A 21572-nucleotide genomic window follows, 5' to 3' on the forward strand; every position below is an offset into this window, starting at 1 on the left:
TCGAAGTTATTCAAGTACTTTTCAATTTTCACGTTGGAATTGAGTCATCACTTTAGCCGTTGGCTTAAAAGAAAATTAAAGAAAATGAAAATAGAGGAAAAGAAATCATTTTGATTAAACTAAAGAAAAAAAGAATTCATGCAATCTGAGATATGTTTGAAGTTTTACCCAAGGTGGGTATTTATAACTTCTTAAAACCTTAAAAATGCTGAAGATAATTCTAAGAAAATACAAAAGATAATTCCTAAAAATTATTTGAATTTAAATCCTAAAATAAAAAAGATAATTCCTAAAATCTTGAATTTGAAATGCTCCAACCATCCGTCTACCTTCTGGAAACTACTGATTGGACCTTATGAAAGCTGCTAATTGTACCTTCTAAAAGTTGTTGACTCATTGGCACGTCAGCATTTCATGCATACATTCATGCCCACTGTTCCAGCTTTGATTCTAGAACAAAAAGTGCAATTTTCAGGCATTTTAAGCACATTTTCCATAAGTCATTGCCCTGCACAAAAATCATGTAAAAAGGCTCAAATCAACAATAATAATGAACAAACAAGGAGTATTTAATCACAAATCAACAATAATTTTTATAATAATTTAGAGTTATATGAAACTTTTAAATTTATAATAAAATTAATTTATATCATTTAAAAATAAACAAAATAATAGTTTTAAATATTAAAATAATTGTTATTCTCTCTAATAAATTCAAGTTTATATAGTAATGTTTGTCATACAAAGTATTTGCATGTTGTCAAATTATTAGTTTGATTTATATCATAAAGTACAAATAGTGCGCCTCGCATACGAAAAGTGTGTGCCTGCTTATTGCGCCTAGAGTATAGGGACCTTTTACGCCTAGGTGCACCTTGCGTCCTTAAAAACCAAGATTCGATCTATTAATCAACTAATAAAAGTTAAGTACTGTAGAGGTAAAGATGACACTTTCAAATCAATTTGTTCTATTTTTAAATCTCAGCATTCGTATCTCTAATCTTAGTTAGGATATTTAGTATCTTATCTTACTTGAACTGATTATTGATTGAATATGCAAATTATTAATGATGAGTGAGAGACTAGGTTTAGTATACTTTATTGAAAGTTGTGGAAATATAGGTACCTTATTCAATAGGGGATTATGCAACAAAGGCGCAATAACAACAGAGTTGGGCATGGCCTAAGAACGTCAAGAAATCAAGTTTACAAAATAAGAGAGTCTCCCGAATACGTACAAATACAACCATAATTTTTTATAAAACTAGAGTTATAACCGGATCATGTAAAGGTCCATATAAAATACATGCCCTCTAAAATAGACTCAAGACATACTCTGCAACGGATGCTCTGGAATGTACGGATGCGATAGGCTACTCGACGATCCATCTACTAACCTGCGTACGGAAACACATTCCATACACTGAGCTCACAAGCTCAGTGCCATGAATATAACTATGCAATACTACATGCATTCATTATATGAACATGCTAGAATGTAAAGTCATGAACATAAAAAGTACATGTCAAACATGAGATAGGCCGAGTGGAGTGGTCGAAGGAATTTACGTGTATCTCGGATAACACACTAAACTATATGAAACGTGATAGCTTTGGGGTAAGAACTAAAATTTACGTGCGTTAGAACTTATAGCCCTTAGTCTACCTTGGATACCCGAGAGGTTGGGGTGAGGTCCGAAATTTATGTGCATCATAAGCTCACATCCCGTACCTAGTCGAGCATAGGGTATGATTTTAGAATTTACGTGCATCGAAATTTGTACGGATACGACCCAGAATTTATGTGTATCAGATGCATACCAAATAGACAATATCCAGATATTCGCAAAAAAAGGAAGATCGTCATAATACTAGAGTAACTCGGGTGTCCGAAACGTTTCCCGGGTGTAACACAAGGCAAATCTTATGACATCCTAACTTACTTGTTTTCTAGGTGAGAAATTAATGATCTTAATTATTTTCACTTGTATTGGATACTTATAGCTTATATGGACCCAAAATACTCAAGCTTGAACCCCCAAACAGATTGAACAAAATTGCCCAAAAATCACTGTGGATATCGATATTGGGACAGTAGTATCGATACTTAAACCGAGTATCGATACCATTTTTTTTTGATGTTTTGAAAAAATACCTAGGTATCGATACCGTTATGGGAGTATCGATAATCTACCTTGGGTATCGATACTCCCATGAGTTTCAATACCAAAATTAACTTTGATGTTTTCAAAAATGCCTCAGTATCCATACTGACATGTTGGGTATCGATACTGGACCCCGAGTATCGATACTCCTTGAAGGGGTATCGATATTGCCCTTGAAAAATTACTCAATTTTTTCTTCCACGAAGAACAGTATTGGTATTGTTCTTCCACTAACGATACTGACGAACTTGGGTACTCCATTTTAGGTACAAAAGCATACCCCAAAACATACTCATTCACTCCCCTAAGACTAGTAAACGTTTTTAAAGTCTAATTTGGTGTCTTAGAGGTAAAAATGTGTTATCTTTCATGCATATAACATACAAATACGAATCTTTCCATGAAATCCTTCTAACATGCTTGCATGAACAAAACATACCATTTATACACATTTAATGAACTATATGTGGTATGGACAATTAAAATTGTGTTACCTTGAATCTAGGTAACTAAAAAACATTCTCAAATCACCCAAGGACCAACTTTTCCTTGCCTTTAGCCTTTGAGCTATCCCCTTGCTCTTGCACTAATCAAAATAAGTTTAATGATCTTAAACCTTAGGAAGAAGCTAAAAACATTTCCTTATCACTCAAACATCATAAAAAGAATCAGAACTTAGGATTTTATAAACCCCCACTAAAACTCGATTTTGTGAAATTTGTCCAAAACTTACAAAAGAGAGCTTAATTTGAAGCTTGAGATGTGAAGTTCATGAATTTTACCTTAGAATTATTGTAACACCCTCAACCCGGATCCGGGTCTGAGGTGTCACATTGACTTTTTAAAACATTTACTTATAGAAAATAGTGAGTAATTTAAAAACTTTTACAGAACTATTCAGAGTTTATACACTATATTCTTTTGAGTACATGCCAACTAGAACTTTATATATTATAATACATATTATTCACCTCTCTTCTGATCTGACCTTCAGTAAGGAGAACTAACATGTCTTGCTCCACAATGCTCTTTACTCTTCTTCTCGTTTCTATAACCTACGTGTGAAACAATCATACGCTAAGTCTATGACTTAGTGAGGCATTAAATTATCAAAGAACTCTAACTATTTACACATGCATGAACATATCATCTTATAATGCCACATAAAAACAATATAACATTATATATAACATACTATACACATATACATATCACACATTATTTTAAATCTCTATCCTTATTCCACTATCAATATTCTTATCATTTATATCTTATAACTATATCCTATTATATCTATTCTTTTACTCAACATATTATTCAATTAACCAGTCAATACATACATCATCATATAAATCCTATCAGATTATCTAATAAGAAATACATGCCTACATATAAATCATCATTAGTCACTTATCATTTAATCACATAGCACATATATTTAACCTTCTTAATCATATACTATACCTATACCTCATCATGTCCTTGCTATAAAATTTATCATATCACAACATATATTTGTTATTATCTCTTGATTAGCCCATGTACATATGTGAGAACTATTGATATGCGAGTCTCTAGAGGTTGTGCACTAATGTTGTCACCATAGCTCGTATAAATGCACCGAAGTGCCACGTAGAATTGCACCGAAGTGCCGCGTAGAAATGCACCAAAGTGCTATATAAGGTTGTCCCTAAGGACCACGTAGAAAATTCCTTAAGAATCATATACATATGCCAAGGATCAAGTATGTGTCTCAAGAGACCTCACATCTGTTCCAAAGAATACATATATGTCCCGAAGGACCGCGTAGACCCTCGACTCTTGGCATGCCAACTATACCTCTAGCTCTCATGACACATAACATGGGCATTAATATTTATGTTATCACACATTCACATATACACATAGTCTCATTATTACATTTTTATAAGATCACTAGTTCATTTCAATATAATTCACACATACACGTAGATCACTTACACATAGAACATCTTCATAAAACTCACATATCACATAACTTATATCTGTTCTTATATATTCTCATTACATATTCTCTTACATCTTTCTGGCATATCATTCTCACCACTTAATTTCACCTAATTCATAGTCACGTGGCTTATCTTATATACCTATACTCACATACCTTATAATTGCCTAGTTTACTCCATTTCACACATAGTCACATAATCACGTAATTTACTTACACATAGATCATTTCCATACCTAAATCATATAACACCCAATTCTTCCTCATAAAGTTATACTATATATATATTCATATAATCTCGTATTATTCTATAAGTAAATACTTATCTTGTCTCATTTTTCCATTTATTCTCATAATTATTTATACCATAACATATAATTTATATCACATATCTAATATTATTTGTATAATAAGTTAATCTATTTATTTAGTTAAATTTTACATAACTCCTATACCATAGTTTTCTTTAAGTATACTTCTTCTCTATAACACTTATCTTATAGTTTGGTATCATCATTCATACTTAATTCCCTTAACTAATAAATTATTCTCATATTACTTTATAGTCTAATCTTATTTAACTCATCACCCTTCTCATGTAGTCATATAAATCTATTATATTGATTCTTATAATTGATCACATATACTATGTAACATGTATGGTCACCTATCATATAACCTATTTCACATTCCCATGTAATCATACAGATAATTCATATTAATTCCTATAACTTTTCACAATACATGTATTCACACAAATCATTTAATACATACTATAATATATATCACATATACCCAAATCAAACATATGCATATGATCATAAATTCATACATTCTAATATAGGAAATAGACTCGTCGCAAGTCTTATTTCCATTAAACATCATAAATTAACTTGTATGCACTCACCTTGGCCTCACTAAGTTCCAATCCCCTTTTATGATTTTCGTTCTTCCAATCGAATCTTAACTTGATGGTCATCCTGGAAATTGTTCGTGCTCGATATCTACATATTTATACATTGATACATATCAGTATCTAATTGATGTATTCTAATCTGTCATTTCTTAAACCAAAGGAAAGACCTAATTCTATTTTCTCTTGAAGTGCATCGGTACATTCTACAGTGTATCGATACATCCCTTAACATGTGCATCGATGCACTACCCATACATCGGTACACAAATCACCTTCGATGTTTCAATCTTAAGGGGGTGTATCAATGCACTCCTTATGCATCGATGCACTAATTGCATTCGATGTTTCCATTTTAATGGGTGCATCGATGCACTTCCTGTGCATCGATACACACCGAACAATTTATGGAAATTTACCCTTTATGCATCGGTACATGTTGAATGTGTACCGATTCACACTGGTCCAGAATTCCAATGTATGCACGAAAATCACTCAACTTAGCTCAATAGTTCCATAATTCAACCCATTTCATATCATTAACTTACATACTCTTACTTAAACCACTTAATACCCATTTATCATATCTTAAACCTCAAAATCCTATCCACCTTTGAGATTCTAAAATTAAACTCAATTTTTCAACATATTCTAAGTCTATTTCTAACACCTCATATCTCTTAATTAAGTTGAGGACAAGTCAAATCTCACTTCCAATGCTTATTATTAACTCTATTCCAAGATTTCATTTTTCTACTTCCTTTGTTAAATTCTTCATATACTCATCATTTTATGGTTTTAAGATAATCTAAGCTTTCCTTAAGCTTAGCTATCATCAAATGATCATAACTCAATCTTAAATTCAGTTAAATATCTACCAAAAAGAAATCTTACCTTTGCTCTTGGCTTTCACACGTGAAGAAGAAAGGAGAAGAAGAGAACTCTGGAAACTAGAACCTTGTCTCTCTCCATTTCCACGTGTTATATCCTATGTAAAGGAGGAAAAAAATTCTTTCTTGTGGAATTACTATTATACCCTTCAATATTTCCATAATTATCATTTAATCCAATAAGGAATTATTCCTATTTAAGTCATTGAACTTTTAACTTGTTTTGAAATCGAGCACATAGTTTTCAAAATTTACAATTTAGTCACTTACCCTGATTTCGAGATGTTACAAATCTCCTCTCCTTTAAAGAAAATTCGTCCTCATATTTTCACTACATACCTTTATAATATCATGCCTTCTAATATTTTCATGTTGCTTCCCTTTCTTAATCGTTCCTGTTACAGCTAGCAAACTTACCATTTCCTCATACTTAATTCTTCATATACTTCATATCTTTATAAGTCCATATAATATCATTCATTATATAGACAGTAACCTCAATCCTTATTCCTCAATATTATGGATCAATTGATCTTTTTCATCATTCTTTACGTGTTTTGCACATAAATCAAGCTTTTGCTCATTTCTTAATCCTTGTCTGTATTACTATACACACAATCTTTTCATATAACCTTCAGGTATTTGTTCAAAGAATCATCATTCATTCTCGTTCTTCTAATAATTGAAAATTGCATCATTTCAATATCAAACTTATAACTTATACCTCAATATACCTCTTGTCATACTTGATCTTTTAAACTCTATCTTTGACTTTTCCTATCCTTTTTATTCTTTCATTCCTTCAAAATCAAAATATTCTTATGCACATATCATATCTTTTCTTTAATGTTCACATATTCTTTTCTTATCATTTATACTCATCTCTGATTACCAATCTTCATCGCATCTTCATAACTTTGATAATCCACTTTACTTATACAAAACCTCATTTTTTTACTATCTCTTGTACTTGTATTTCCTTCCTCAAAGCCCCCTTTTTAAACATTCAAATACTTATTTTCATGCCTACATCATATCTATATGATCAAAACCATATCCAAATCCACATCATACTTGATTAACTTAACTTTATTTTTTCTTCAAATCTTATAACTTTATTATCCATACTATCACAATTAATCAGTAACAGTTTTTTTTTCAATTTAGAGCATAAGCCCTAATCAGACTAATCATATTCATCTTCTCAGTTGAAATCCACCCAGTGCAATTTACTCACTTATCCAACCCATACTCTTATTCATATACATTACTATTCTCTTGTCTTTTCCATTACCTTACATTTTTGTGATCAAAATACATAATTATGTCTCAATTCACACCATACTTAGTTAATTTACCCTGACATCATCTTCTAATCCTTTAATTTTAATACACTTATCATCACATAATTATAGTCAACACCAATTATTCCAATCTAAAGCATAAACCTTCATTAAACCATTCATATACATTATTTTCAGTCAGAATTATCTCAGCAATAGTTTACTTAACTTATCAAATCCACATTTACTCTCATACACCATGTAATTTCCGTTATTCCAACTCAACATTCTAACTTCCTTTATCTTATAAACTGATCACTGATGTACCTATTCTTAAACTCTTCTTATCAATCCTTAGCTTTACTCAAACATACAAATCCTCACCTTCTTCACTATGTCACATTATTATGATCAAAATATACAACTGTATCCCGATCCACCTCATCTTTGGTTGTCTTATCCTGACAACATCTCAAAATATTAAATTTTTATACATTTTCCATCACATAATATGGTTAGCCAACACTAACTCTTTCTATCTAAAATGCAAACCCTTATTCTATCCACATTCTTGCTTATACACGGTACTATTCCTTTATTTCAAACTCATAAACTCTAGCTTTATATATATATTATACGATTGTCACTGATGCATTTATTCTCGAACTCTCTACAAATTCTACCCACACCATTAGTCTTTTAACTTCCTTATGGTGACATTTGTTCACCATATTCTATCTTATCCATGAAATAATAAGAATACTTCATATCATTTTTCTGACTCAAACCTGTGAAAACCTTCTATCACTATTTTAATATGATTTCAACTTTCTGAAATCAGTCTTTGATCTTATGAGACACTTCCTGAGGTGTCCGCTCTTCCTCCTACCTGGCCAGGGCAAGTGAATTGCCATCACAATCAAGAATATCTCCTCTCACTTCAATTCAAAACTATTATAATCAAACTTCTACTATATCACACTAATCTTATTATATTAGCCAGACAGTACACTCCTTACACTTATCAGATCAGAAATTATTGACTTGGTGTTGGCATGTACACATTTTACAACTCATTTAACTTTGGTTTAAGCCTAGAATCGGCTAAACCTTAGCTCTGATACCATTAAATATAACACCCTTAACCCGTATCCGACCCGGATCCGGGTCTGAGGTGTCACATTGACTTTTTAAAACATTTACTTATAGAAAATAGTGAGTAATTTAAAAACTTTTACAGAACTATTCAGAGCTTATACACTATATTCTTTTGAGTACATGCCAACTAGAACTTTATATATTATAATACATATTATTCACCTCTCTTCTGATCTGACCTTCAGTAAGGAGAACTGGCTTGTCTTGCTCCACATTGCTCTTTATTATTCTTCTCGTTTCTATAACCTACGTGTGAAACAACCACACGATAAGTCTATGACTTAGTAGGCATTAAATTATAAAAGAACTCTAACTATTTACACATGCATGAACATATCATCTTATAATGCCACATCAAAACAAAATAACATTATATATAACATACTATACACATATATATATCACACATTATTTTAAATCTCTAACCTTATTCCATTATCAATATTCTTATCATTTATATCTTATAGCTATATCCTCTTATATCTATTCTTTTACTCAACATATTATTTAATTAACCAATAAATACATACATCGTCATATAAATCCTATCAGATTATCTAATAAGAAATACATGCCTACATATAAATCATCGTTAGTCACACATCATTTAATCACATAGGACATATACTTAACCTTCTTAATCATATACTATACCTATACCTCATCATGTCCTTGCTATAAAATTTATCATATCACAACATATATTTGTTATTATCTCTTGATTAGCCCATATACATATGTGAGAACTATTGATATGTGAGTCTCTAGAGGTTGTGCACTAATGTTGTTACCACAGCTCGTATAAATGCACCGAAGTGCCACGTAGAATTACACCGAAGTGCCGCGTAGAAATGCACCGAAGTGCTATATAAGGTTTTCCCTAAGGACCATGTAGAAAATTCCTTAAGAATCATATACATATGCCAAGGATCAAATATGTGTCTCAAAAGACCTCACACATGTTCCAAAGAATACATATATGTCCTGAAGGACCGCGTAGACCCTCGACTCTTGGCATGCCAACTATACCTCTAGCTCTCATGACACATAACATGGGCATTAATATTTATGTTATCACACATTCACATATACACATAGTCTCATTATTACATTTTTATAAGATCACACGTAGTCAAGTAGTTCATTTCCATATAATTCACACATACACGTAAATCACTTACACGTAGAACATCTTCATAAAACTCACATATCACATAGCTTATACTTGTTCTTATATCTTCTCATAACATATTCTCTTATATCTTTCTGTCATATCATTCTCACAACTTAATTTCACCTAATTCATAGTCATGTGGCTTATCTTATATACCTATATTCACATACCTTATAATTGCCTAGTTTACTCCATTTCACACATAGTCACGTAATCACGTAATTTACTTACACATAGATCATTTCCATACCTAAATCATATAACACCCAATTCTTCCTCATAAAGTTATATTATATATTTTCATATAATCTCATATTATCCTATAAGTAAATACTTATCTTGTCTCATTTTTCCATTTCTTCTCATAATTATTTATACCATAACATATAATTTATATCACATATCTAATATTATTTGTATAATAAGTTAATCTATTTATTTAGTTAAATTTTACATAACTCCTATACCATAGTTTTCTTTAAGTATACTTCTTCTCTATAAAACTTATCTTATAGTTTGGTATCATCATTTATACTCAATTCCCTTCACTAATATATTATTTTCATATTACTCTATAGTCTAATCTTATTTAACTCATCACCCTTCTCATGTAGTCATATAAATCTATTATATTGATTCTTATAATTGATCACATATACTATGTAACATGTATGGTCGCTTATCATATAACCTATTTCACATTCCCATGTAATCATATAGATAATCCATATTAATTCCTATAACTTTTCACAATACATGTATTCACACAAATCATTTAATACATACTATAATATATATCACATATACCCAAATCAAACATATGCATATGATCATAAATTCACGCATTCTAATATAGGAAATAGACTCGTCGCAAGTCTTATTTCCATTAAACATCATAAACTAACTTGTATGCACTCACCTTGGCCTCACTAAGTTCCAATCCCCTTTTATGATTTCCTTTCTTCCGATCAAATCTTAACTTGATGGTCATCCCGGAAATTGTTCGTGCTCGATCTCTACATATTTATACGTTGATACATATAAGTATCTAATTGATATATTCTAATCTGTCATTTCTTAGACCAAAAGAAAGACCTAATTCTATTTTCTCTTGAAGTGTATCGGTACATTCTACAATGTATCGATGCATCCCTTAAAATGTGCATCGATGCACTACCCATGCATCGGTACACAAATCACCTTCGATGTTTCAATCTTAAGGGGGTGTATCGATGCACTCCTTATGCATTAATGCACTAATTGCATTCGATGTTTCCATTTTAATGGGTGCATCGATGCACTTCCTGTGGATCGCTACACACTGAACAATTTCTGGAAATTTACCCTTAATGCATCGGTATATGTTGAATGTGTGCCGATGCACACTGGTCCATAATTCCAATTTATTCACGAAAATCACTCAACTTAGCTCAATAGTGCCATAATTCAACCCATTTCATATCCTTAACTTACATACTCTTACTTAAACCACTTAATACCCATTTATCACATCTTAAACCTCAAAATCCTATCCACTTCTGGGATTCAAAAATTAAACTCAATTTTTCAACATGTTCTAAGTCCATTTCTAACACCTCATATCTCTTGATTAAGTTGAGGACAAGTCAAACCTCACTTCCAATGCTTATTATGAACTTTATTCCAAGATTTTATTTTTCTACTTCCTTTCTTAAATTCTTCATATACTCCTCATTTTATGGTTTTAAGATAACCTAAGTTTTCCTTAAGCTTAGTTATCATCAAATGATCATAACCCAATCTTAAATTCAGTTAAATATCTACCAACAAGAAATCTTACCTTTGCTCTTGGATTTCACACGTGAAGAAGAAAGGAGAAGAAGAGAACTCTGGAAACTAGAACCTTGTCTCTCTTCATTTCCACGTGTTATATCCTATGTAAAGGAGGAAAAAAATCTTTCTTGTGGAATTACTATTATACCCTTCAACATTTCCATAATTATCATCTAATCCAATAAGGAATTATTCTTAAGTCATTGAACTTTTAACTTGTTTCAAAATCGAGCACATAGTTTTCAAAATTTACAATTTAGTCACTTACCCTGATTTCGGGATGTTACCAATGATTCAAGCTTGAATCTTTAGCTTACCTTAAGGAGGAAGGAGATGAGAGTAAAGTGTGGAAGATGAGACAAACAAAGGTAAGGAAAAAGAGATGGTAACCATATGTGATATCATCCCATTTATTGGGAATTCAACTTTTGTTTTAAAAAATGGGATAATTATTCCCTTAGTCCTCCCTCATTTTGGTCCAGATTAAAAATACCATTTTTATAAATTGTTGACTCATCACAAGCCTAAATCAAATATTACTTGGGTTAACTCTTCGTATGCTAAAAGGATTTATTCTAAAGTTCAAATCAAATATACCCAAAACTCCTAACCTGAAATTTGGGGTGTTACAACTGAAGTGTCTCGCGCACTGAAAATGCCCCACTAGGGAAACTAAGGTAACCTAGCTACATCAACGTAGCTGGACATACTAAAGTGAGATCATCATCTCACTAGATGCTATCTCGCTCATTCCCTCACCTAGAATGTTATGTGAAAATTTATTAGTCTACTACTGATGTTAGTTATTAAGTTGCTCTATTCTGTTCATTCGTTACTTAAGGGCATTTTGGTCATTTCTTTGTTTCTAGAGGAGTCTCTACGTGATTCATGATTTTACAATGAATTATTGTGGTTGTTGTTCACTGGTTGTATTATTTTCTAGCCTAATACCTGACTCGGGTTCAAAACTGAGTAGCGGTACTCTACTTGCTCTTACTATGGTTTCTATTAATTCATCCTCAAATTAGAGGGACAATTGTACGTCCACCATTCGCTGACATTCTTGTAGTACACGACTCTGCTATTTTGTAATATGATTAATTCGTCATACATCTTGTCAGTACACCCTCTGCAATGATCCTTCACTCTTAGTTAATCATTATGTGCTCGACTAAATATACTTGGATATATTACGTTTACTATAGGTATTTCGGTTGTACCTGTAATACCCTAAACCTGATTTGGCCTAAAGTGCCACATTGGGCTACCGAGACAACCCTTCATTTTCAAAAATTTATTCATTTCCTTTTCAAACATGTTGAATGGTATCATAATTAAAACATAAATAACCTTTATAAAAACATTTATAGAACCAGAGCTTCGTGACAAAAAATTTAAAACCAAAATAATAAAAACGTTTTCTTATAAATATGAATACATATGCCCTATAAAACTACAATACAATACTCTGAAGAAGATGCTGGAAGTCCTACTGCGATTGTACTCCACAAACTGCCCAAGCTACTGACCTACCAACGGAAAACATCCGAAGGCTAAGCTTACAAAGCCCATCAGTATAATCACTAATCTAGAGTAGCATAATAATTTCATAAATATAAGTATGCTGAAGACATGGTGATAAGCAATAGGTACATGCATGATCTAGAACAAGTATTACCTATTTAAGGCTTTATTGTTCTATCTCTAAAGTATGGGTCTCACTCTTCCCTTACCTCTAAAGGGTTCTCTAACCCTAGTGAATATAACTGTTGCGCATTATAAAAATGCGACACTAACTCTGTTATGTATTATTTGAATGTAACACTAACTCTACTATGTATTATCTGAATACAACATTGGATCTGCTATGCTAGTATCTGGTATCAGATAGCATGTAATACCCCAATTTTTTAGTAGTGACCAAAATGTATGTTTTGAAAGTTTAGTGGCTAAAGTATAAATTTTGAAAAGTTTAGAGACAAAAAATATAATTTTTAAAAGATATATATTTTGTCATGTAAATAAATAGTTTGTCTAAAAATAAGAATTTTTGTGGGAATAAGAATTTTGATTCGGGGTTTATATTAAAAGCTATAAAACAGTAAAGTCCGGTAAGAAATCAGATAATCGGATCGAATCGAAATTTTACAAAAATTGGAAGGATGTTAGATAATGGTTGGAATATTATTTTCAAATTTTAAAACAATGAAATTAATGTGGATTAGTGCAATTGAAGTCGATTTTTCCATATTTAGCTGAAATTGTGAAATTTAGTGACTAAATTGAAATTTTTGAAAATTTCAAGGGCAAACATAAAAAATTAGAATTTTTATATTTTTGTTATGGATATGACGAGATAAGGGATGATGCCATGGAATGAAAAAGTTGCAGTTATCAAGATTCATTAATGGCAAAATGGTAAATTAGAATTAAGTGAATTTTAAATTCATTTAATTGTATAAAGCCATGTGTATTGATAATTATGGGGTAAAAAAACAAAGAAATCATCCCTCATCTTGTTCAAAACGTGAGCCACCATGGTTACATAGGTAAGCTTTTCAATTTGAATTTTTAGGTTTATTTGATTGATTTTTTTAGGTTAAGCTATTAGATAGAGAATTAATCTACATGAAATTTTCTATCATTAGGTATAAAAATTACATGGAAATCATGCTTGGATGATGAGATTGGTGCTTAGGGTTCATGAAGAACAAGTTTGATTTTAATGATTCAAGGCTTGATTTTTATGTTATTGATGTTGTAGATTAATTCTAAAGCATGAGGGATGATTAAAATCAAGTATAAAAGCATGTATGATATTCGGCCATGGTTAGGGTTTATTGAAGTGGATTGAATTTTGATTGAATTTGATGTTATGAAAACTAGAATAACATGAATTTAACGTTAGGTTGAATTTATGCTTGAAATTGAATGAAAATTTTACCCTAATTACTTATATAGATTCAGCCATAGGGGGAAATTGTGGGAAAATATTGAAAATTTTCCTATGGTCTAGAATTAATATTAGATGTATTCTACATGCTTGAATTGTATCAATTTGGAAGCTTGAGATAGAAAAGGACTATTTTGCAAGTTTTGAGAGGATTTTAGAGTTTTATATCCTTTATTAGTCTTGACAACATTGACTTTGTTTCCCTTCTTCATTCGTTGTTTTGCCTTTATATAAATGGATCTACTAGACATATTAAATTATTTTAATAATTAAATTATTTTTATAATCAAATTATTTTAAATTTATTTCAGAATTACAATTTAGTCTTCTGTTATTCATTTAAGCACATATATATAGTTCAAACATCATATAATAATATGATTAATTTATTATAAAATATATATTCTCTATCCGAACCCGACTCGAAAAAATATACCTTCTACCAACTCCAATTGGACCCAAATTTTTATAATTTAAATTTAAATCGACTTGATTTGATATAAAACAAAGACTTAATTAAGAAAATAGTAAAATTAAAAAAAATTACATTATTGTTTTAGATTGAATCGAGTTAAAAAAATTTAATCATTCACTCAAACCCACCTCACTCATTTAATACACAATCTCATTCTTTTAAAAAATTTACCATCCTTGTATATAGTTCAAACATCGTAAGATATCATTATTAATATATTATAAACTATATATTATAAATTAGAACTTGAATCTTTTTATTCGACATTACACAGTAATATACTCAAAACACACGCGCAAACTCTTTCCTCAAGTACAAACATAAATAACACCGGTTAGCTGCTGCTATATATATATATATATATATATATATATATATATATATATATATATATATATATATATATATATATATATTCTTGGATTTTCTTAGCTTCTGCAAAGTTACAAGACCCTATGCTCAGGGAGTGGCAACATTTTCCTTGGCAAGTGGAGCAATCTCGTCTGCTTCAACGCCGGCCTTACCGCCAGCAACCTCCAGGCTCAGCAACATCGTCTCCCACAACCTTGCCGGCCCCTGCATAAACCAATAAAATCTCCATTTACTATACTATTCATTTCTGCCTAAATCTCCTCTGCATTGTTCCTACATGACCTATTACTGACCTTCCATGAAAGATCTTGTGCCATGCAGTTCTGGATCATCTCTACCAAGGCTCGAGTCCCGTATGTCGCGAGAGCTCTCCTAACGTTTCTTACCACCTTCTCGACGTCACTCGGATCCACTTCATCACACTGCAAAAAACATCCCATTCGGATGAATGATCTTCCCATGATTATGTAGGTGACAAAAGATGTAAACAAGTTTTGCTTACTTCTACACTGAATCCTCCCATTTGGAACCCTGTGAATCCTTCCTTGACTGTGTCGACGAGTCCACCGGTCGAGGCAACTATCGGAACCTATATATGCAGATTCATCGAGTCAAATCAATTGTTGCAGGAAAAGGAATAGTCGGAACTCGGAAGCAATTACCGTTCCGTATCGCATAGCGTGCAGTTGAATGAGGCCACATGGTTCGAATCTACTAGGGATCAAAATGAAATCAGCACCAGCAATGATCATATGGGCTAATGCAGTATTGAATTTGGCTATTCCTCTGGCCTTGTCTGGATATTCGAGTTCCAGCTGCTCGATTTGCTTCTCCATGGGTTTTTTTCCAGTTCCCTGAAAGGAAAATAGAACCCTTTACTCATTGAAGCAACACTAACAATCACAGAAGGGAGAATTTTAAAGTTCGACACTAACAAGGACCACAATCTGGCAATTTTCTCCGATGATTTTCGGGATAGCTTCGGCCAGAATATCCGAACCCTTCTGCTCTTCTAGCCTACCGATAAAGCCAATCAAGGGAGCATCCCTGTCACAAGGCAGACCCACCTCAGCTTGAAGAGCTTCTTTCAACAATGGCTTTGCATCCGTTACCTGCAACGGTGGTTACCGTAAAACCAGTATTCGAATACCATAACCAACAGAGAAATCGGATGCTATAGGAAGCACTTACAGTTGCTGCATCGTATTTGACGCAGGTGTATTTGTCGGTGGCAGGATTCCATTCTTGAACATCCATGCCGTTCACGATGCCGGTGATGCCGGTTTTACGAATGATGTTATCGAGTTCAACACCTTTGTCTTCACCGGATACAAGCTCCTTGGCGTAGTACGGGCTCACAGTCATAACTCTATCTGATTCCAATATTCCAGCCTTCATCCAATTAATTTTTCTTCCCTTGACAGGCTTGTTGTACCTGAAAACAAAAAGCTTTTAATTCCTCAACCGAATAAAATAACACCAGCAGCACTTGTGGTTTCATACCCATCGATGAAGTCGAAAGAACTCTTGAACCGATCAGGCAAATTGAGAAGCGGGAAATCCACAAATGCAAATCTTCCCTGATAGGCTATGTTGTGGATGCAAAACACAACCTGTCATGTTTATCACGCACGATGTAAGTTTCGAGCTTCTGGATGTCCGAATCTCAAACCAGATGCTATCAACAATACCTTTGCACTCGTGTAGATTCCCCTTGACTGGTACATGCTTTTCAAATAGCATGGTAGAAGAGCAGTGTGCCAATCATTGGCTATAAACACAACATCTTCTCCTGAAGAAGATGAAGCACATTAGCCTAAACAATTTCATGAAACAATAGGTAAACCTCCATGGCTAAGACTAAAAACAAAAAATGGTCTATATTCCATACCATATGGTCCAGTGAAATATTTGCTGCTATTCAAATTCAGTACCCTGGGTGCCAGGAGGGCAGCCTGCAAATTTTTCAACAAATTAGTTGTTGCACAGCAAGCAATAATCCATTACCCTTTAGATTCAGGGTCATAACTAGGGGTGATTATCGAGCGAGTTGATTACAAGATGAGCAGTGCTTGACTCGGCTCGAAAACTGTTCAATTTGTGCTCGACTCGACTCAATACTCGATAAGTTCAATAAAATTACCACCATTCAATGGACCTTAAGGGAGAACAACACTCCCTTTAATCACCAAGGCCATTCAACAGGTTCATTTACTACCACCATTCTTTAAAAAAAACGTTTAACAATATATAATCAATTTTATTAATAAGACATTCAGCATCCTAAAAAATTATTGAAAAATAACGAGATGGTTGCGAACTTATTGTGTCGGACAAGACCTTGTTTGAGACTCAGACAAGACCTTGTTTGACTCGACTCGTTAAAGTCCCAAATCGAGCTCGAATCGAATCAATTTGAATTGAACGTCGATAGGGTTTTGATCGAGCTCGAGCTGCTCAACTCAGGTAGCACCCCTAACTACACGGAAACTTCTTATCTACCTGGCATAACAAGCTGAACCGCACTTGATTGTCTGTGTAGTCCAAACCTGCCCTGGGGCCATAGATTTTGGATGCTGTTTTGCCCCATACCTGAAATCATCAAAATAGTGAAAACAAAATCAATGAAGAAATTATTACTTGAATCGTTTATACATGAACATGAACTCCATGACCTTCTCAAGGAACATAGGGTGGTCGACAAAGACACGATCAACTCCACGTTTGTAGCAGTGGAAGAACCGAACAGTCTCAACTTTGTCCCCTACTTTTATCTGCATATAGGACCCGAACTTTAAGAATCTAACTCCAAACATAGCTCACTTCAATGGAGTTTGGAGTACCAGAAAAAAGTGAAAAAAAATGAAAAACTTTACTTCAATCACAACGCTTGTGTCCCATGCATCCTTGTACTGATCATAGCGAGGAGACACTGTCATAACTCGGTGTCCTTTGGCCTATTAAATGATGATCAAGCAATAGCCTTTTAGTCATTATATCATACACTTTGTAAGCAAAAAAAAAAGCCAAAATCTCTACTCACCGCCATTGCTGGAGGAAGTCCACCGAGGACATCACCGAGTCCACCGGTTTTGCTCCACGGGCTACACTCGGCCGACACGAACACTATGTTCATCCCTATCCCGCAAATGATTTTTCCGGAATGTGCAGGTTTCACGGCTTTCGTAGCAGCAGCAACAGAGTTTCCATTGCTTCTCATATGCAACGCATCTACCTGGTTCAAACACCTCAAACCACTGTGAACCATGGCTTGATTTTTGGGCACGAGCTTATTATGGCCGGTGAAACTTGATCTTGTTGAGACGAAGTGGGAGGAGGCTGTCACGGCCGCCATTGTTGGGATAGCTTCAAGCAGTGGGAAAGCTAAGACCAGAAAGATGAAACCAAACCAATTACTAACTAAAAAAACAAACAAAAAGAAACCAAAGACTTCATGAATCTCTCAAAATCAGCGTCATTACCAGTAATCCCAGGATGGTTCACTCACTGAGTGGCGAGTGCAGCTGGTTGAGTTGGGTTATATCGGTAAAGGAAGTTCACCTGGTATTGATATTGAAGCCGACATGAAGTGGTTGATCTTGGTTTCGATGTCTAAGTCTGCTAACATTCTGCTTCCCACGTGTAAGGTGGGCCCCTTAGCATGCAGGGAATTAGCGGTCGCTACCCTCTGGTCACTCTTCAGTCTTCGAAATGTGAGCTTAATTTTATTATCGGGTAAACTACACTTTTAATATCTCAACTATAATTTTTATTTCGTTTTGATCACTCAATTTTATTTTTCAAAATCAAATCTAATTTTTAATTTTTAGTTTTATGTCTATCATACTCTATTAAAAAATCAATGGTGATGATGACTTGTCATTACAAGATAATATCATGTCATTATTGAAAAATTAAAAATATCACACCAATAATTTTATTAATTTTTTAACATTAAATAATTGAAATAAAATATAATTATAATTATAATTTAAAAAAAAATAGTTGGATACCTAAAATATAAATAAAATAATAGAGGGCATGTTAAAAACTTGTAGTTTACCTTTTATTTATTTTCAATTTTCTTTCATTGCATTCACGTTGGGACAAGTGGAGGAAACGACGCCGTTGAACGTGGTCTCGTGATTGGGGGTCCACCACCAGATGTCTGCTTCACCATGAAAGGACTTGAAAGTTGGGTTGATTGCTTTCGCTCAGATTTTTATAAGGTTGTTGGTACTATGAAAATGGAATTAATTGACGGTTCAGAATTATTACAAAAATTGACGGTCAGAAATTAGGTCGTTTTTATTAAAAAATAAAAAATTTATTCCTTAGACTAACAACTCCTAATTAAAAAATATATTTAAAATTATACACGTAAAATTATATCGTGTCTTATAAAATATGTTTAAATATTTTACATTTCATGAAAAGTGAGTTCCGTATATTTATTATGTCATTTATATATAAATTAAATGAAATTATTCGAAAAATTAATAAAGCTCGTGTTCGATAAAACATGAGATTTTTTAATTGTGTTGTGTAGAATACGATGTAGTTTTACGTGTGTATTTTAGGAATATTTTTTATTTAGTGATGTTTAGGGGTTGTTTTTCAATAGAATAATAAAAAGAGGTTATTTTTAATAAATATGCCGAGGAATTAGCCATGGTGATATGATGATGCAATATTTTTCTTAAACAATATCAAATCACTCACTACTTTAACAAATCTCATTCATCCACTGCTTTGTTTTTCTTTCTTTCTTCTTGTAATTCATTAAAAAAAACCCATAAAAAATCATAATCCTACATTCATTTTATATTTTTAGCCGTAGATATTTTTTAAACACCTTTTAGGCAGTGATGGCGTGGGTAGAGATGAACCAGGGGCGAGTGAGACAGTGTTTTCGTGAAATTTTATAATTATTTTATATTTTAAACTTTTAATATATTTTTTATTTAAAATTTATTTTCTTCTAATGAAATTTTATAAGTTTAAATTTGTCAATTAAAATTTTATAAATTTAAATTTATTTCTCTAACGTCTGTACTTGAGCGTAGGGTTGTGTTCTAAGGAGGTCTGAACCTTCTGCTCTTAACAAAAATTGGAACTCCTCTGATTAGGAGGTAAAATGTTATTGTATTTGTGTTAAAGAATTTTTTTTTTCTTCATAAGAATCGGAAGTGTCGTTAAAAATCTTTTCAAAACCCTTGACGTACATAAGGTGTACCTAGGAAGAGTTGCAGTAGGAAAAGAATACCTGAGAATAAATCCAACCATGCAGACTAGGCAAATTTCCGAACGATTTAACAGAGAACAGACCCTCACCATTACCCAACCAGGATAACCAGTCTTGATTTGAAGGAATCCAGCTGCGAGGAGAAAGCATCTCGCGTTGCGGCCTCCCAGTTAAATTTAGTTTAACTTTGAAATACTGGTTAATTAGAGGGATGGATCGGAGGAGAGCAGGCTTCGCCTGAGGTGCAAAAATCGGAGAGCGAAAATCGACGACAGGTGAAGGCGACTGGACGGCGTTTGTTGACGACTTGAGTAAACGAGTTTCCAGAGGATTCACTAACGGTTGATTCCGTTCAGAGGGATGACCGGAACAACTATGCATTAACGGGTATGATCAAAAGCCACTTCGATTATTTTCATGTTAGATTTTTCTGGGTTTAATGATCAGGAAATTAATTTAAGGTGAATTCTATCAATTTCATTATGGGGAAAATATATCTAAGTCGATTAAGTTGATCTGATTAAATGATGGCTCAATTTGGAATTAAATTGAAAACCCAAAAGTGAAACTGAAAGTTGAAGGACTAAATTGAATAAAGGAGTAAAGATGAAGATTTTCATGATGCTTATTCCAAATGACATTGTTAGAGAGTTGATGAATATTATAGGTTTTTATTATTAATTTAGATATTTCTTTATTAAGGATCTTATATCCAAAAACACACTTTTGTCATTCTTTTTTTCCTTCTAAAACTGAATTGAAGAGGTGTGGAAGAGCCATTTTCATTTCCTTCTCTTAAACACTTTCTGCCATTTATGAATGCTTCAAGAACTAATGAGAGAAACTTCAAGATTCTCTAAATTTTCTTAAGTATTTGTGAACCCAAGTTTATTTCTTTAAACTCTAAGTGTTTAGCTACCATTTTGCATCATCTATGCTTTGTAAGGATTCTTCAAACTGTAAATTGAAGATCAAGGTTTATTCTTGTTAATATTAGGATTTTATTCTGATTTTTGATGCGTTGATTGGTGTTTGTGTTTTTGAAGAGAAAGATTTGGTTGGAACTAAGGATGGGCATTGGTCGGGTCCGGTCGGATCAGGTTGGGTCGGGTTAGATTTTTGGTCGAGCCGACCCAACCCGAGTT

At 32.9% G+C, this 21572-nt stretch overlaps 1 protein-coding gene across 1 annotated transcript; it reads right to left on the reverse strand.

The window, feature by feature from the left end:
* Nucleotides 1-8771: 8771 nt before the first annotated feature.
* Nucleotides 8772-18771, reverse strand: LOC120207866 (granule-bound starch synthase 1, chloroplastic/amyloplastic-like). Its single transcript, XM_039207280.1, has 15 exons — nucleotides 18665-18771; nucleotides 18226-18566; nucleotides 18059-18139; nucleotides 17858-17956; nucleotides 17685-17774; nucleotides 17074-17137; nucleotides 16874-16974; nucleotides 16686-16795; nucleotides 16374-16617; nucleotides 16118-16294; nucleotides 15845-16036; nucleotides 15685-15771; nucleotides 15476-15604; nucleotides 15238-15386; nucleotides 8772-8805 (listed from the first exon to the last, which is right to left on the reverse strand). Exons 2-14 carry the CDS (start codon nucleotides 18535-18537, stop codon nucleotides 15270-15272), a joined length of 1803 nt encoding a protein of 600 aa, XP_039063211.1. The 5' UTR covers nucleotides 18538-18566; nucleotides 18665-18771; the 3' UTR covers nucleotides 8772-8805; nucleotides 15238-15269.
* Nucleotides 18772-21572: the final 2801 nt, after the last annotated feature.

Source organism: Hibiscus syriacus, unplaced genomic scaffold (genome assembly GCF_006381635.1).
Source record: "Hibiscus syriacus cultivar Baekdansim isolate YM2019G1 unplaced genomic scaffold, ASM638163v2 tig00015426_pilon, whole genome shotgun sequence".
Taxonomy (NCBI): domain Eukaryota; kingdom Viridiplantae; phylum Streptophyta; class Magnoliopsida; order Malvales; family Malvaceae; genus Hibiscus; species Hibiscus syriacus.

What these genes read in the sequence shown, in the direction of transcription:
- LOC120207866 (XM_039207280.1), bottom strand. Translation starts at nt 18,537, where the DNA reads ATGGCGGCCGTGACAGCCTCCTCCCACTTCGTCTCAACAAGATCAAGT. An exon ending in ACACAAGCGTTGTGATTGAA is followed by an intron (nt 17,957 to 18,058) that starts GTAAAGTTTTTC and finishes TCCTATATGCAG; the next exon opens with ATAAAAGTAGGGGACAAAGT. An exon ending in TCAAATACGATGCAGCAACT is followed by an intron (nt 16,295 to 16,373) that starts GTAAGTGCTTCC and finishes CCACCGTTGCAG; the next exon opens with GTAACGGATGCAAAGCCATT.